The sequence below is a fragment of the Azolla caroliniana genome, unplaced genomic scaffold (genome assembly GCF_043228905.1).
Source record: "Azolla caroliniana isolate FFs.n. ecotype wild unplaced genomic scaffold, voAzoCaro1.0.p SCAF_16, whole genome shotgun sequence".
NCBI classification, from domain to species: Eukaryota; Viridiplantae; Streptophyta; class Polypodiopsida; order Salviniales; family Salviniaceae; genus Azolla; species Azolla caroliniana.
This window is the reverse complement of record NW_028230451.1, coordinates 7,188,108-7,206,444: the sequence shown is the minus strand read 5'-3', so window position 1 is coordinate 7,206,444 and position 18,337 is coordinate 7,188,108. Positions and strand designations below refer to the sequence as shown.

Sequence of the window (18,337 nt, the reverse complement as noted above, 5' to 3'; positions counted from 1 at the left end):
GGCGACACATGTATTAACGGAAGGAAGTCTTTTGAGAGGAAAGGTAGACCCAATATAAATCATTTTCACCAAAACAAATGTTCTTTTTCATGTTCCAAACAATATTGCAAAGTGTTGCAATCCAATGTACAAACTATAAACCCAACATAAACTTTCTTCTCTAGGAAGAGTCCACAAGTGGTTAACGATGATATGTCGATTGCATGAAAATATGAGCACACTCAAGTAAAGGTTGCATATGAGCATAATAAGTTTGTAAGAGTCTTTTTATGGGTTTTCCATCTGCACTAGAGAGAGTGCATACGTGCAAGACTCATGCCTTCTTCTTCTGGCTCATGAAGAGGTTAAAAAGACATCGGAGGGAATGCTAAAAAATGCGTCCATTTCAATAAGCCGGAATTGGTTGGAATTCTAACAATGATGAATTCTTTCTGATAAAAGAATCAAACATTGGACTCCAATGAGCGCATGAGTGAGTGAGTGAATATGAAATGAATGAACCAAAACCGAATCGTTTACAAAAACCTGAACTTGAACTGAACCGAACGGTTGAAACCGTGAAGCCGTTAAGCCATGGTTTCAGGTTCGGTTGGGTTCAAACCGAACCGTTGCCGAGTGTTAATTGGATTGGAGAGTGCATGGATGGATGAATGAATGAAGGGTTTTAGTTTTTTTTTTGGTGTGTTTTTGGTTCAAACTGCAGCTAAAATTACCTTCCATTATACCTCAGACTCAACACAGCCGACGATCCATGCCCTCTGCTTCCTTTCAATCCTTGAGAAAACAGGGTTCCCAACATCTCATCGAGCATTTGGGAATCGCCTCGTCTCTCTGCTTGCAGACCCCGATTTCTTGTCCAATGCTCAGAAAACCTTCGATCACATGCTTTTCAAGAGCGCGTCTTCTTGGAATTCTCTCATCCATGGATATATCAGATGTGGTCAGCCCGCGTATGCCCTGATGTTGTATAAGAAAATGCAAGACGATGAAGAATCGAATGAAAAAGAGAAAGCAAATGCGGAAATGAAAAGAAATGGAAAAGATGCGAATGTCCCTATACACCCAGATGAGTATAATTTTGTATCTTTACTCAAGGTCTGTGCCAAGCTAAAAGACATAGAAACAGGATCTAAGCTGCATGCCCATATGGCTAAATTAGGGTTTCTGTCAAAAAACTGCTTTTTGGGCAGTGCATTAGTAGATATGTATGCTAAGTGCGGATTGATTGAGAAAGCTCATCATGTATTGATTTCTCTTCCTGTAAGGGATGTAGTCATATGGACTGCCTTGATAGGAGGATACGTCCAACATCAAAGATGTGAAGAAGCTCTCCTTTGCTTTGAAAAGATGAGACTTGAAGGAGTCTCTCCCAATTCTTATACTTTCACATGTAGCCTCAAAGCGTGTGCAAGCATTGGGGCTATATATGTGGGTAAGGAAATACATGCCGAAATATCTAAACAAGGATTGTTATTGAAAGGAGACCTTGTGCTCGGCAATGCTCTCATTGATATGTATGCTAAGTGTGGTTTGCTTAGAAGAGCTAAGGATGTGTTTGATGAGTTATTAGTTCGAGATGTGGTTACTTGGACTGCATTAATTGCAGGGTATGTCCAACATGGATATGGTGAGGAAGCTCTAAAATGTCTAGAACAAATGAGACGTGATCGTATCTCTCCCAATTCTATCACTCTCTCCTCCAGTTTGAAAGCATGTGGCCTAATTGGAGCTAAAGATAAAGGCATAGAGATCCATAACTACATCACCCGAAAGGATCTTCTTGAAAAGGATGTGGTTCTCGGCACTGCTTTAGTTGACATGTATGCCAAATGTGGATTGTTAGCTAAAGCACATGGGATCTTCGATACTCTTCCAGTTCGAGATGTAGTCTTGTGGAACTCTCTAATCACGGGGCATGCCAGGCTTGGAGAGATTGAGGATGTGCTGTGCCTTTTTGAACGAATGAGAAGAGAAGGTGGGAAACCGAATTCGATCACTTTTGTAAGTGTATTGAATGCATGTAGCCATGCTGGGTTGATCGAGAGGGGTCATACATATTTTGAGTTCATGACAAAAGACTCTGGCATCACACCCACAATTGAACACCATACTTGCATGGTCGACCTCCTTGGCCGTGCTGGCCAAATAGAGAGGGCTATTGCTACAATGAAGAAGACAACCTTTCATCCAAATGTTGTGTTATGGCTTACTGTCCTAGGATCATGCCGCAAATGGCGGAATTTGGAGCTAGGAAGGCATGCATTCGAGGAAGTGATAAAGCTAGATGATAAAGAAGCTGGGGCTTATGTGTGCATGGCAAATATGTATGTGGATGCTAATATGCAGAAGGATGCGATGAAGATTGAGGCAATGAGAGTGAGGAATGAAGCATGGAAAGCCAGAAAATTGGAAATGGAGTGCTAAGGTTGGGAAATATGTACGTGGATGCTAATATGCGGAAGGATGCTATGAAGATCAAGGCAATGCGAATGAGGAATGAAGCATGGAAAGCCAGAAAATTGGAAATGGAGTGCTAAGGTGGAAACAAGTATGGCAAATATGTATGTGGATGCTAATATGCTGAAGGTTGCTATGAAGATCAAGGCAATGAGAGTGAGGAATGAAGCATCGAAAGCCAGAAAATTGGAAATGGAATGCTAAGGTGGGAACAAGTATAAAAGGGCAGAAAGTTATATATCAAGTCCACATACAAGTATGGTGAGAGAACTGCCAGTGAAGTGATGTATTGGATAGAAGAAACCAAGCATAAAGGCAAGAAAATTGCCTCTTAACATGGTGAAGATTGGAATATTGGCAACGAATTGTGTTTATGCATATATATATATATATATATTATATGCTACCAAATGGAGAAATTGGGTACTAACAATGTATAGAATTCTCAAGCATTTGTTTGGAGTGAAACAAAAATCATACACATGTAGAAACACTGCTGTTGCTTTATGGCACAATGGGTTCATAGATAGATAGATATCTTTATAATGTTCATAGGAGACCAATTATAATCTATGGGATGGGGTCCTAGCCCATGGTGGCGAGGATCAAACATTGGGGTCTCTCAAAATTATGACTTTGATGCTGCAGTGTAAACCACTAAGCGTACAGCCAGAGAGATGGGTTAAATATTATCCATTGAAGGAATGGACGAACATTTGTGCTATAAGATTCCATTAAAAAATTTCAGAAAAAATGGTCATTTTATATTTATCAATTCCACATATTATGTGATTAACAAGTATGCTAGGAGCATCAAGAATAAAAACATGGGTGATGCTACTCGCTAGCAACACAGCACGATTACTGCAAATATGAGGTCTCGCTTGTTCCAGCAGATACTAACATGTTACATTCATTATAAATGAGTATTTTGCAATTCTCTTCTCAATTGTGCTTCATCTATATGCAGTAAAGTTTCCTTACACATTCTTCCCACACTGCCCAATTGAGTTTATCCACAGTGAAATGACATTGGAATATATATTCATTCTCATAAAGTTGCCACAGTTCAATCAACAATAAGGCTCATCTCATAAGTATGAGTACTGTTGGTACCCATTGTATCTATTTTAAGAGTACTTTCTTTGGTGTTTGTGAAGACTTACGGTTCTGGAAGCAACAGTCTCAAAACATTTAAAAGGTGAAGAAACTATGATGCGTGCTACAGTGTTATAGCCCACCTACCTCAATGCTTACATCACATACCTTACACTACTTTAAAAAGGCAATTGTATTGTTTTAAACCCTTAATTTAATGTGTGATATCCAACTAAAAACATTAAGGTTTTGTACATAAAACATTAGATTTAATAATCTCAAGTCATGAATCCATAATGGATCAGTTTTTCATTTTCATCGAACAAAAGCCAGATACCCTAGTTTTCCTGCCAATAACAATTTTATGCACTAGTCAATGATCCACAACAGGGAAATGCAAACACTCTATATTTGAATTTCCTGAGTGATGTGCAACGACAATGCTTTGACACCATAGCACTTGTTATACTCATCTCATTTGTGCAGTGGGTAACCTTGGATTTTCAAGCTCCACAATCCAGAGCACATGTTCATAAGAGACCTACAATTTGCTGATGACCAAATTTCCTTGTAATTAGAACTTATTCATGATCAAGATGTGATGATTGAGAAAGAGCAAATACTTCTGTATGATTCCATGGTATTCAATGTCTTCATCCAAAAATAAGAGAGCTCCACTTAATTCCTTACATTTTGTGGATCATCTTCGAATCAGATTAAAAAATAAGATCGAATCTCTAATTTTCCATAACAATCTGTATAAGTAGCAACAATGTGAGTGTGCTAGGCATTAAATTTCACCATCTTGGATATCATTGCTACCTTGCATCCATTGTAATTTCCGCTTCACATTCAGAGGTTTCCAATAGAAATAAAAATATAATGAATTAACTACCGGAGCGCCTTAGAAAATGCACATTGAAAACCCAATCCAACATATACACTTAAACAAATATGATGTGCAATGGTGTTATCAAGCATCACCAATTCATATATTCATTTCTTAAACTTTGGCTAGATTGAAATTAATCTGACTCGCATGTATTACAGGAAGAACAGGCAACGGTGTTCTCAAACATCAGTAAAGCTTGCTTTGCTTAAACTGAATGAATTTAGTTCGCATGTAAAAGAAAACAAGTAATGGTGTTAAAGCTTTTTATATTTTGATGTAAAAATAACCAAGAATAAAGACCTTCAATACATAAAAATAGGCTACATTTCGAGGTAAACAAGTATTCAAAAGAATCCTGTTTCATGGACATATGTGGAACCACAATCGATGCCATGTTTTACAACAAACCTGAAACCAAACTTGCATTATCAAAATTGGAGAGGATTATGCTAATATTGTAGGCCATATCAAAATTGTAGCCTATTTATGTACATCTGCAATGTTTCTCCTATTTCTGCACCCTGAGACAAGGAAGGCATTTCGTATTTGAGTTCAACATGACTTGATATTAACATAGATAAATTGATAATAAGCTTATGCATTCATTCTCAAGCACCAATAATTCTATTATATAAAGATGAGATGGATTATTGGTAGGATGTAATATATGCGATCCAGTCTTACATAGGGGTCAATATCTAAGCAGTGCTCCATTCCATAAGATAATCTTACAGAGAGAGCTACTGAGTTGAGGATTCATGGTTGATCCGATTCTGTAGGCTTAGATACTTAATTAGGCATAGTCTTTCCTTGTTTAAATGCTTGATTAATATTATAACATATAACATTTTCATCTCTCACTGACAATTAATGTGAGCAGTTGTAATCTTTGTAGATCTCATAGACCTATGCTTGATTAAGGAATCCAATAAAAGAAGGAAGACACAAATACAACTTTCCCATTTCTGTGTTAATGTCATTTCCTGTAATGCCATGTCCCTAATTTCTGCTGAAAGCGATTCTTTGATTACATTATTCCTTCTCTTTGCTGAGTTACCTTTGGTGCATTGATCTTTGTTTCCCTGATGCTTGTTCTATGAAGGTTCTGGCTGCATAATCCATAGGTTAAGCTTTGCTATCCCACAATGGAGCATCTAATACCATGGAAAACCCCAGAAAGAAGGATGGGAAGTAGTGGGACATGCCAATCCCAAGTAATGTTCAAAGGGCATCTCTCTCATGGGCCATTTTGGCCTCTCTTCAATAGATGTTACATTTTCTCACGAAAGACATTTGACAGTCAATCTCAATAAAACTAAAGTGATTGTGTTTAACATCAATCAAGTATGAGTAACAAGATCAGAACTGGGATTCTTCTTTGGACAGGAAAAAGTGGCCTTACACATGATCCTACAAATATGTAGAAGTAAAATTCATAGGGGCCAGAGTTCTTCCTATGGCAGGGTGCCTGTCTTAACTTTCTCATGGATATGGAGCCCTTGGGGCCTTGAAAGACAATGTACGCATACCTAGTTCCAAGACCACAAACTAAATTGTGGTGGTTTGATACAATTGTAGCACCAACTCTTCTCTACAGAGCCTTAATAGGCACATAGCTAGAAAGATGTGGAGAAACCTTATTTCCCATGACATAATTCAATGTAATTGGGAGTTCAGACTGGCATATATGTCATTAAAACAACTTGTTTCATAATAACATGGAGGTAGCTTGGCTTCTTAAAAGACATTAATATAACTTTCTTCTTTCTTTCTCTTTTGGTTATTCTCTTTCGATGTTAGTTTTTCCAGATGATTCATGTTGTTATAATAACTATCAACCATTTCACTTATATGAAGTAATAATATGTTTTTGATTTGTATTTTTGCAAACACAATATCTACCTGTGTTGTTATCAATCGGTGGTCATGACTATATGTCCTGAGAATACAAAGACAAAATCAGTAAACTTTTTGATAGATGTGCACACACAATTCAACACAAAACCTCAAAAATCTTGAAATCATGATGCTTGGATAAATCTTTTAAGAATTTGCTTTAATTCATTATTTCTCACATCATGAATTGACAATATTGACTCATCCTAAGAGAATATGCGAAAGTTATGAATAGGAGCTGAGTTTCTTCAAATATAGATTTACTTTTCAAATTGATTGGACTTTTCAAAATATGGATGAGTTTCAATGAACTTTCCTAGAAGTGAAAGTTGTCTTTTACTAATAGAATTGGTTGTCCACGTTCCCATTAAGTAATGTTGTAATATAAAGATGGCTATATTCACTCATCAATGTGAATGCAACCAGAGATTTTGGAGGATATTTCCTTATGTACTATAATATCAGCACGTTCTGTTGTCCTTACATGTTTCCAGTTACTAGTGAAAATGAAAATACAGAATAACCCCAGCTACAAATCTCCGTAAATTGCATATGCAGAAGTTGTTCCTGTAAGAGAAAACAAGAACTTTATTGTTATGTATAATTATGACTCAATTTATACCACTACATAAAACAACTAAAATTTATTGCGCAGATCAAACAAATAACCTTTATACAATCTCTTTTTAAACGAAGAAGGTGAAAAATAAGAATTTGGCAATGAGGTCTTCAACATCCTTTCACAGCTCAGTTCCCTAACATTTTTTAAAAACCTTCTGGAGTCTATTCCTTGCAGCTTGGCAAAGTGATTCTGAGGCTTCAGTAGAAGTAATCATTCTGAGAAATAGAGCAAATGAGAAAGTGACGGAGCTAACTAACAATGCAGTATGAACAAGGGCAGCTGCATTAATTGGGTCTTGTTCATGGGAATCAACAACTTTTAGTTTTAGCAAAGCTGAACCGTGAAATCGTGACTTAATGGCTCAACTGGTTTGGTTCGATTTGGTAAGTTTTAGAAATTTGTAAATGATTTCCTGGGCTTGGAATTTCAAGGGTTTGGTTTAGTTCAGTTTGAGCCTTTATTGGCTTAACAATTTTCACTTTATCGCCGTTTAAACCACGGCTCAGTATTTTCATCTGTAGCACAATTCTAGAAGCAAAATATACATTTCTGTGCTAGAGGTTCTTCCCAACCAGAAATTCATACCACAGGATTCGTCACATAATAGGAGCCTAAGTAGTTTATAAATGATTGTAAATATTTGTCCAACTATTAATCTTTGTTTCCAACAAAAAAAGAGCAAACTGTGTGAAAATTGGTAAAAAAAGAGCAAAAAAAGGTACAATTGGAACATGAATGATTAAACAAAGAATAGGTTTTACCCAATTCTTATGCAGCGTGAAAATAAGCAACAAGCACATATGTGTATGAATAGCTATGCCTATAATTCATTGAGATCCTGATACTTAATCTATCACCCCAAACATATATTTTCTGTTAGGTGCTTTCCTCACTTCAGAGACCTCTCCATTCTGGATTGACCTATGTTAGTGATCCTTTGAAGGCCAAAAAGTACAATATACTGAATCTTACATGTATAGATGACAAGATTCTTTAGTCATGTCTTAATTCTATTTCCATTTACTTTTTTGCTTAGCCACGTCTTAATTCTATTTCAATCTACTCTTTTTACTGAGTTATGTTTGCTGTTCTCAAAGATGAGACAACATTTTAAGATGTAATCTCTTGTTTGGTCTTATAGCCTCTTATATCTTTCTTTCTTAGTTGCGAAAAGGTAAATAAGCCTAACCTTTGTCTTAACTTTCACAAAGTAGACACCTGCAGTGTTGATGCAAACAAACATCTCATGTGGTAGCCTTGGATCAGCCTTTTGCTGCACAAAATCCCTAACATTTGTCATCTAGCCTTAGTCATAATGGATAAGTAAATAGATAATCAACATACCTGTACATAATACCAACTTGATCCATAGAGGCTACAGCGGCTTCGTAAGAAATCTATGTAGTCACTGATGCAGTTAGACATATCAGCTTCAGGAGGCAGCGCTGCAGCAGTTCTTACCAATGCAGTTTTCCATTCTCTTTCACTTCCTTCTACATAGATTTTTGGTCCAAATTTTCGAATAATCTCATCCCTATTTGAAACATATATTCATCATTCATGAAAAAAGTCCATTCAGTTAGTTGCCTCCCAACATAAGTTGTGATGAAAGAAAGAAAGAAAAGAAAGAAAGATATATTAACGTCTTCTAAGGCCAAATTTGGCCCATGAGACAATTGGTTTACAACAATATGAGCTATAGATATCATTCCATATAAGTGCCATGATTCCTCATACCCTTTTCCCTTGTGTCGAGACCCTAGCCAAGTAAAATCATTAGCAGCTGACACACTCATGCAAAAATAAATACAATGAATCCCTTAATAAAAAGATAGAACCTGAACTAGATTGTAGAGCATAAAAAGAGCAGTAATCAATAATACCACCATTTTAGCTTTACTTTCACCAAGAGAGCAATAGAGCAGAACAAATAGATGTTTTATTGCCATGAGTAGGCCACTCTGACCTATGGAACCAAATCAACATATCATCTTGTTGCGAGGGTTCCTACTCTAGTAAAAACACGATATGAAAATAATGCTAGCACTCATAGGCTCACCTTTCTTGGTGGACATTTGAGTATGACACTTACATTATCATACCTTCTCGCGAATTACCTTATACACTGAGCATGTGATAAGTGATATTCATCCTCACTAGGTTTTCTTCCTTGCACGTCTTCATATTTGGGTGATAATGCTATGTTGCCACCTCAACAACTAGCTTGTGTGAGTGAGTACGAAAAAGTGTTAATGCTCTCTGAGAGCCAAGGCTCATTGGACTAGTGGGATGTGATTGGATACTGTGAATTCAGTCTTTGTTCATAAGAAAAGACTGTTGCAAACATGTTGGATGCTAAGAGGTCTAACAAAGGACAATATGAAATGATCAAGTATTAATGGAGGAAGGAACTTGAAGGTCATAACTTCTTCATCTCATATCCAAATTTCAAAAGAAAAGATTAGTAAGAAAGCTGACAAAGAGAGCTTTCTTGTATGATAAATTTGGGATGACAAAGCAGAAATAATGATATAAAAAAACGCCTCACATAAACTCGAGGATATGTAAAAAGAAAAGAAAAGAAAAATGAAAGAATAACGCAACTAAAAACCTATAAATTGGATGGTATTCTTTGCAATTGGGAGGAAGGACGAATAAGAAGATTAGAAGAAGTGAGAAGAAGCTTAGTAGAAGAAAGCGTGAAGACGGAAAGACTATTTTCAACCAGTGTCATTGAGGTTAAATTAGTTATTTCGGGTTATTATTTTAGAGTTTAAGAAGATGGTATTGTTTTCCTAATAGTATATTGAAGTATTCTTTTCTCTTCCTCTTCCAAGGGTGTTGAGGTTGTAGTCAATGGGGCCGGGGCTGAAGCCTACATGCACAACAACTTACTATTGCCTGATCTATTGTTACCCCTTTGACTACAACCTCAACACCCTTGGAAGAGGAAGCCTACCTCTTTTAAGAGAGGCCAAAATGGCCTATAAGACCAAACAACAGCTTACATCGTAAATGTCACTAAGATAAAAACAGTAAATAAGATAAGTGTCATCTTTGGGAACAACAAATCAAAAATAAATAAATGCTACTATGTAAAAACAGTAAATTACATGAAAAGAGACTAAAGAATCTTGTTATCGGATCTGTCAGATATATTGTAATTTTTGTCTTCAAAAGATCTCTAGCATAGAGAGATCCAGAATGGAGAGGTCTCCGAACGAGGGAAGCACTTTCAATGGTGGGAGACAATGACCTTTGTCTGCCAATGACAAGGGTGGTGAGATCGTGGTCCATGAGCTGGGACCTAAGTGCACAACAAATTTCTATTGACCCGTTTATTGTAACACCTTTGTTATGTCTTGGTTGGAAGCCCACTTTTATAGCCCTAGATTGACTTGTAGCATGAGTGAGAGTGATGGGACTAAATAAAGTTGTGATTGTTCTTTGTTGATGAGCTTGTGTGGCTATAAAGTTGCATTGTTGGTCCACATATTCCATTACCTTGGGTAGTAGGCCAAAGCCTTGTTTAAAGAGGCAATGGTATCTCCCTCTTATTTCATAAAAAACACTACAGTGACAAACATAGTGTTCTTCAAATTCCACTCCTTGATGACGCAATTGGCAAATTCTTTCTTCTAGAGGTATTCGCGCATATCTACCTACCTCAATCTCTAACTGGTGTGATGAAGTTCGCTACTGCCCTATCACACTGCAGCACATAGGATAGATGTGTGTTCACATAAGATGGCCTGATGATGAATCCATCCTCCCATGTGTGTAAAAGTTTCTTATAGTGGACCATCTTCCTACCAAGTGATATTTTGGGGATGATCCATGCATTTTCCAAGTTAATAATATCAGTTCAGATCACTCTATACTTCTCCACTTTGATCATGTTTAGATGGGGACAATCCAAGCTATATTGGAACAAGAGGAGTGCATTTACGCTTATGCCATGTGACTTGAACCATTGTCACATTTCAGCATACCAACAATGAGCATCTCCATGTTCAACAAGTTGTTTTAATGACATAAGTCCCAACCTTGAGTACCTTTGTTTAGGGAGCTCCCAAAGTTGTTGAATACATGTCACTTATCAAAATAATGCCTTGATGATTATAGTGGCTTCACCCATCTCTGCCTGGAATATATCATGGGGCAGTGATGATTTGCTCTTTATCATGCTAGCAATCACTGAGACTAAAGGTCTCTCTAAATCTTTCCAGTTGTTTGCCTTTGTTAAGTTCCCATATTTCTATTCCATAGAGATGAATTGGTGTGACAAGGGTATCAGATAGCCACTGTTTAGTTTGTGGCTCTTGGAACTGCAAATGTGCACATTGTCTCACCTCTTCATTTCCCAAGAATAATTCTAGTTCTGATCTTGTTACGCACGCTTGAGTGTTGTTCAACACCATCACTTTAGTTTTATCCATGTTTATCAACAAAACTTCGTTCATATAAAATAATTTTAAGGTGTTTACATATCTTTGTAGTCCCTCCCAAGAGTCATAAATCAGCATTTAGTAATATTTGTATGGCTATACAGCTAGGCATGCTACCGAACCTCTGAATCTCTCTATCTGATGTCATACCTCATCTATATAGAGACTGAATAGAGAGGGTGATAGTGGGCATCATTATTTTACTCCAATTCTGTTTGCTACAGCCTTTGACAAACCATTGGGAGACCACAATTTTCCTGACACTGATTCATACAGTGCATAGATTCCTCATTGCATACCTACAGGGACACCACGGGCTTCTAGCCATTGCATAAGTCAGGCACGCGACCTAATGTCAAAAGCTTTTCGGAAATCCACAAAGTAGCAATAAATCCTCTTATTATGGTCTCTATCCTCGATAACGGCTTGGGTTGTGAAACCCCTTCTGAAAACCTGTTTGTCCAGCAGAACGGCAGCCATTACGCTCTGCCCATATACTCAATCCTCACTGTAGGATATAGCCATATTGTTCAGCCAAGTAATGACCAATCATGATTGTCCTATAGTTGCTCAGCATCATGGGGCCTCCACTCTTGAGGATTGGCAAAATGACCTATAAGACCAAATAAGATATTACATCCAAGTGCTATCTTGTCTTTGAGAACAACAAATCAAAATAAATGTTACTAAGTAACAAAAAAAAAGTAGATAAGATAAAACAAGACTAAAGAAAGAATCTTGTAATTGGTACATGTAAGATTCTCAAGTCACATATATTGAAATTTTTGTTTTCGAAAAATCTCTAGCATAGGTCAATCCAGAATGGAGAGGTCTCCAAAATGAGGGAAGCACTTGCTATGGCAGGAGATAATGGCCTTTATCTGTCAATGACAAGGGTGGTGAGATCGTGGTTCATGAGGTCAGGCCTATGTGCACGGAAAATTGTTATTGCCCAATCAATTGTAACCCCTTTGCAATGTCTTGGTCAAGAGACCATTTGAGTAGCCCTTGATTGACTTGTAGCATGAGTAGGAATGACGAGGATAAAGAAAGTTTTGATTGTTCTTTGTTGATGAGCTTGTGTTATTGTATTGTTGTCCAACAACTTCTCCCTCATGAGTAGGAATGACGAGGATCAAGAAAGTTATGATTGTTCTTTGTTGAAGAGCTTGTGTGATTGTATTGTCGTCCACCAGCTTCTGCCTCATGTCTATTGAGTTCTAGCAAGAAAAGCCCCAAGCACCATTGGTCCTCATATTCCATTACTTTGGATAGTGGGCCAAAGCCTTGGCCAAAGAGGCAATAGTATCTCCATCTTATTTCGATAAAAAAAGCTTGTTTTTCAGATTCTACTCCCCGATGACACAATTGACAAACCCTTTTGTTTAGCGGTGTGGATGTATATCCACCTATCTTAATCTCTAACTGATGGGAAGAGGTTCATAATAATAATAATATATTCGCCAAAAAATTCTATCTAGAGTTCAATATGAGTTACAAAGAGCCTCCCTATCAAAGGACTTCCCCTGGCTTCTCTCTGTCCTATTTGTTCTGTAACTAAGAAATTCATTGCAACTTTATACCACAAAAAAAACTTTGTTAAGTTACAACCATTATTAGTTAATGAGACCTAATCCACTTACGTGAGTGCATCATCTAAATTTTTAAAGAATCCTGAATCAGCTCGAAGTTGTAAGGCACCAAGCATCACCGCATCGTGTTCTTCAAGAGGATATACACCATATACAACATCTCTAACTGTCTGAAGCAAGCTAAAGTCATTCAAGTACAGCTATATTATGAGTATGACACAGTGTGTATTGAAGCAAAGAAAAAATTGTTGTCAAAACTCCCGATTAAAAGCATAAGGTCTTACCTGATTGACAATAATATACTATGCAGGAATGAATCTAGAGATTGTAATTCAGACAACTATTAATTTCAAACTGTATTCTATATGAACTTCGGTATAGTTCTGAGAGTGATAAATTGAAGTAGATAATTTGGGTATTTTGAAGCTAATCCTCATTAAGACAAGATAAATGATGGCAGCATTCATTTTTTGAAGTTCCAGTGGACTCACAACCGTATGTAATTTTGAGGCAGCCAATGGCAAAATGATCTGAATAACAGATCACACATAATACATTATAACACTATGGTCTAATCCCTCAAAACAATTTACAGTACGTTCTGAAACCTTAGAACCTGCCTTTAGTATAGATCTAAACACTAAAAATGAACTGTGGCAAAGATCTAAGTGAAAAACAGCCAGCAAAAAACATTTGGCTGAGGATATACAGATACTATGATACTGAAAAAGGTGTGTGAGGGTTCCTTGTTGATGTGCTTTTTGTAACCACAATATTCCCTTTCAGCAACTTCTATGTATCTTGATTTCCATGAGAACATGCAAGCATCATTGGTCTTCATATTCCTCTATGCAATAGTATCTCCCCTACTTCATACTCTGGATGGCTCAATTAGCCAAACTTCTCCTACATAGCTTTGTGAGCATATTTCCCAATTTCAATCTCTAACTGAATCAAAGAGATCATCTACCTAATCACACTACTAACATTGAGAAAACATATCAAACAGAGGTGTATCCATAAACAATGGAAATGAAATTAAAAAGAAAATGCATCTGGTGAAATTACAACAATATCTTAGCATCATTCCTTGTGTATTATGCATTTTGATAAGCACACATTATTACACAATGGATTGCTGCCTTCAAATTTTCCATCCTGTTGGAAATGTTTAATACTGACCTGTACATAGTCAAAGTTTTCTACTGCTTTTTGTACATCTTCAGGAAGTACGCTTAAATCTTCAATGAAGATCTTCCTCTTAAAAAGCATTTCTGTTCTACTAGGGTCCATCTGCACAGGAAATCCACTGTTGATCTGATGGTCTTCAAGCATCATCATGTTTCTGTTTGGCAAGCATAGCACATGCTTCTCAAATATTCTCTTTGCTTTTGCAATAAGTCTTGTGTCTGCTTCTAATGGAGGTAACGAAGCTCTATTCCACTCAGAAAGAACCTCCATAATGTAAGAGTTTCTAGTGAGAACTTTCTCCACCATAACATCTACAAATAGTACTGGTACTCAGTCCACATTTAGAATCAAAACCTTTAAATATAAATCCATAATTGCTGTTAACTTTAGTTCAATCTGAAGACAAAATAACCATCCATTGAAAAGGAAAGGCAAAAAAAAGGGAGAAAGAAAGAAAGATATATTAATGTCTTTTAAGAGGCCAAAATGGCCTATAAGACCACCAGGAGACTGCCAAGGTAATTGGGCATGGCAGAGTAAAGAAAGACAATTTTCAAGCGTAGAGGTACACTACTTTTTTCCTCTTAATAAATTAGGGAATGTCAACCGTTTTGGCAACAGAGAGCACAAGGTACAGTGGGTTTAGTTTGACCTTGAAACACGTGGCTAAAGAAGAAAGAAATATATATATATATATATTAATGTCTATAAGACCAAACAAGAGACCAGATTATAAGTGTTGTCTAGTCTTTGAGAACAAAAAATCAAAATGAAAAAGTAAATAAGATAAAAAGAGAGACAAAAGCATCTTGTTTTCGACACATGTGAGGTTCTCAGGTTAGATATGTTATAACTTTTGTTTTCGGAATATCTCTAGCATAGGTAGATCCAGAATGGAGAGGTCTCTGAAGCGAGGGAAGCACCTGTGATGGTGGAAGATAATGACCTTTGTTTGTCAATGACAAGGGTGGTGAGATCTTGGTCCATGGGCTGGGGCCTAGGTGCACAACAAATTGCTATTGACCCATTTATTGTAACATCTTTGTTATGTATTGGTCGGCAGCCCATTTGTATAGCCCTAGATTGACTTGTAGCATTAGCTAAAGATCGAAAGAAAGATCGATATATTAACATATTTTAAGAGGCCAAAATGGCCATTAAGACCAAACAAGAGATTACATCTTAAGTGTTGTCTCGTCTTTGAGAACAATAAATCAAAATAAAGTAAAAATTACTTCGTAAACATAAAAGTAAATAAGATAAAAAGAGAGACGAAAGAATCCAGTTTTTGGCACATGTGAGGTTCTCAAGTTAGATATTATAACTTTTGCCTTCGGAAGATCTCTAGCATAGGTCGATCAAGAATGGAGAGGTCTCCGAAGCGAGGGAAGCAGCTGCGATGGCGGGAGATCATGGGCTTTATTTGTCGAATTATTCTTGGGAAAGGAAGAGGTGAAAGAAAGAAAGAAAGAAGGATATAGTAATGTCTTAAGACCAAACAAAATGGCTAAGAAATCAAGAACGCAAAACACAAGCAACTAGACCCCCCAAAACTATGCCAATTAACACCATTATCCATTCCTACTCATAGAGACATATTTAATGTGTATCTCATTTTTTTTAAACTTCGACAAAAAATCTAGGCTTAGAAATGTAAACGTGCAAATAAGCTAGACACAATAGAGTCTCAACAGCGTCTCAAGATGCCATTATGAAGGCGATGTCAGTTCCCTTAATATAGCTCAACAGTAAACCTTCCAGTCTACTATGCGTTCCCACATTTCATAGGTTCATATAGGTTTGTCCTAGTAATTTCCCCATTAAAATTAGCTACAGAATTGGTTCGTAAGGTTATGTCTATGACACAAATCTACCATTAACTAGTTGTGTGATATTGTACTATTCGGAGACTTCAATGTACAAACTAAAGATGAACAAACAACTTTGTTTGTCACAAGCAAGGCCATGTATGGATAAGTTACCGCAAAAGATGTGAGTCTAAAGAAGATATAAATTAAATAACACAATATGGAAAACGAGCAAGCGTGATCCAACATAATCAACCACTTGACAATATGACATGCTTGAGATTGAAGGGGATTGTTAAAATATCAAGCTAAATTATCCAATTTGTATGTGAACACACAAGTAGTGGGTCCATATATGTGCATTAAAACCCACTCACATACTCTCTTGTTGTATCTCTATAATTCTCTTGTCATATAGTTATTGTAAAGAATATTCTATATCCTATCAAAATCCATGATCACATAGTGAGAAGGTAGTCACTCACTAACTTCTCACGATTTATAACTACTCGCTCATTGTCCTCATCAATTTAAGCAATATATAGAATATCCTTTACATTAACTACATGACAAGGGCATTACAAAGTTAAGAAAAGAGAGTTTGTGAGTGGATTTTAATGCACACAGGTGCACTTCATATTTGTGTGATCACACATACGTTGGACACTTGAGCTTTATATCTCAACACGCCCCTTCAAACTCGAATGTGTTGTACCGTCAAGTATTGACGAGCTTGGACCATTTCTACACTCGACCTCGACCTCAGCAGATCCAACAACTGTAAGCTAAACACCATTGAAAGTTGTCCAAGCTTATCCACATCAAGCATTTTTATAAAAATATATGTCATTTTCGGCTCAGTCTAAATATGTTTGAGATCAATGCCCAGGCAATAATAGAGCAGGCAGTAGCAATGTGCCATGCACATAGGCCATAGCGTTGTCACCCTTTTCATAGACAAATAAAAGCCATTTTTATCCACACCAAAGGTGCTTCCCTTCTTATGAGATCTCTTGGATCAGTCCATGTTGGAGGATTTTTTGGAGGAAGAAGTTTCAGTCTATCTATGTTCAGAATCTTATGCCTTAGATACCTAGGTTCTCTAGAGCCGTAAGTCTATCTATTAATTTTGGTTTGTTCTCAAATATTAGAAAACATTGTAAGATGTATTGTCATGTTTGGCCTTACATGCCATGACAGCCTCTTAAAAGACATTAATATAGCTTTCTTTCTTTCAAGGCAAGACACCCAACCTGGACCATGACCCAGACGTCATATTTTCATAAAGTCAAAGCCATCACTATATGGCTGTCAAGGTGCTCCTTATCTAACTGACTTTTCCATATTGGATCAAATAACATTCCTTTCTGACGGCAGAAAATTCATTTCCAACTATCAGGCATCAAATCTGGTTGTTGGTTATTCATGACTGCATTTCACACCATTTAGTTTTTGTAAGCTACAATAGAAAGGCATTTTGCTTTGTGACTCGTGTTCAGGAGAGAACATAGACAGCTGTATTCTTTGTCAAGTCTAATAAGCATTATCATCTTTTGTAGATAAGTAAATATACACACACATACATACAGCAGCATCCTTGAGATAGGATGATGCATAATGTGGACACACTGAATCCGTTATGGTTTCCATCATGAGATGTCATTTGTGTATTTTGGTGCCCTTCAGACTTCCCCTATACCATAGAGTATTCTGTAAAGATTTTACCCATTAGTAATCTAGTCTTAGATAATGAGTAATCCCCTCCCTATTATCTGTCGCAAAGTTTTTTACTGCAGTTTTAGAAAAAATTACATGAATTAAAGAGATTCACCAGCATATAAAACTTGAAAGATTCCATAATATTTGGGATCTGAAAGTCCATTCATCTGAGCAAGTTGTTCAGTCACCTCCCCAGCTGTTGCCATTGGATCAAGATTGAGGACCTGGAAATGGAAGAAACAAATCAACTTGTTTTATCATTTCTTTATTAAAAATTAGGAACACATTAATCTATCTTGGATTAAATCTCTCTAGAAATAAAACTACAACCAATTTGGTTGACAGTCCTTGGTGGTGACTTGACAATACAACCAAATTGATTTTCAGTCCTTGGTGGTAGCTTAGAGTTAAAATCTTCTTGAGTTCAACTCTATAAACAATTTCTCAATTGCAAGAATCCTCACGATTCGTAGGGAGTGTCGCATATAGTTTTGGCAAGCTACTCCCTCTCTTTGATTTATCTTAGCTGTATGAAAAAACCACCAGAATTGCCACATTCTGATTGTTTCACATCAGCAGGATAAAGCACCACAACATAGTATCTCAGTCAATGT

General features: G+C 36.8%; 2 protein-coding genes across 7 annotated transcripts in view; one reads left to right on the top strand and one right to left on the bottom strand.

The window, feature by feature from the left end:
* The first annotated feature begins 573 nt into the window (after nt 1–573).
* On the top strand, nt 574–3,394 carry LOC147853881 (pentatricopeptide repeat-containing protein At5g16860-like). Its single transcript, XM_087332451.1, has 3 exons — nt 574–583; nt 704–2,538; nt 2,663–3,394. The coding sequence occupies exons 1-2, from the start codon at nt 574–576 to the stop codon at nt 2,422–2,424; spliced, it is 1,731 nt and encodes a 576-aa protein (XP_087188577.1). The 3' UTR covers nt 2,425–2,538; nt 2,663–3,394.
* Nucleotides 3,395–4,696: 1,302 nt separating this feature from the next.
* LOC147853879 (uncharacterized) overlaps nt 4,697–18,337 on the bottom strand; it is a 32,724-nt gene continuing 19,083 nt past the window's right edge. For 2 of the 6 annotated variants that reach the window (XM_087332562.1, XM_087332561.1), the window contains 8 exons: nt 17,836–17,947; nt 14,188–14,507; nt 13,057–13,175; nt 8,310–8,499; nt 8,155–8,238; nt 6,828–6,910; nt 6,350–6,386; nt 4,697–4,968 (listed from right to left, as the gene is read on the bottom strand). In XM_087332562.1, the coding sequence (XP_087188688.1) occupies nt 4,915–4,968; nt 6,350–6,386; nt 6,828–6,910; nt 8,155–8,238; nt 8,310–8,499; nt 13,057–13,175; nt 14,188–14,507; nt 17,836–17,947 (999 nt within the window). In that variant the 3' untranslated portion in view covers nt 4,697–4,914. Of the gene's footprint in view, nt 4,969–6,349; nt 6,387–6,827; nt 6,911–8,154; nt 8,239–8,309; nt 8,500–13,056; nt 13,186–14,187; nt 14,508–17,835; nt 17,948–18,337 lie in introns of those variants that run through there. The other 4 variants (XR_015531212.1, XM_087332563.1, XR_015531213.1 and 1 more) reach the window with 4 other exon arrangements.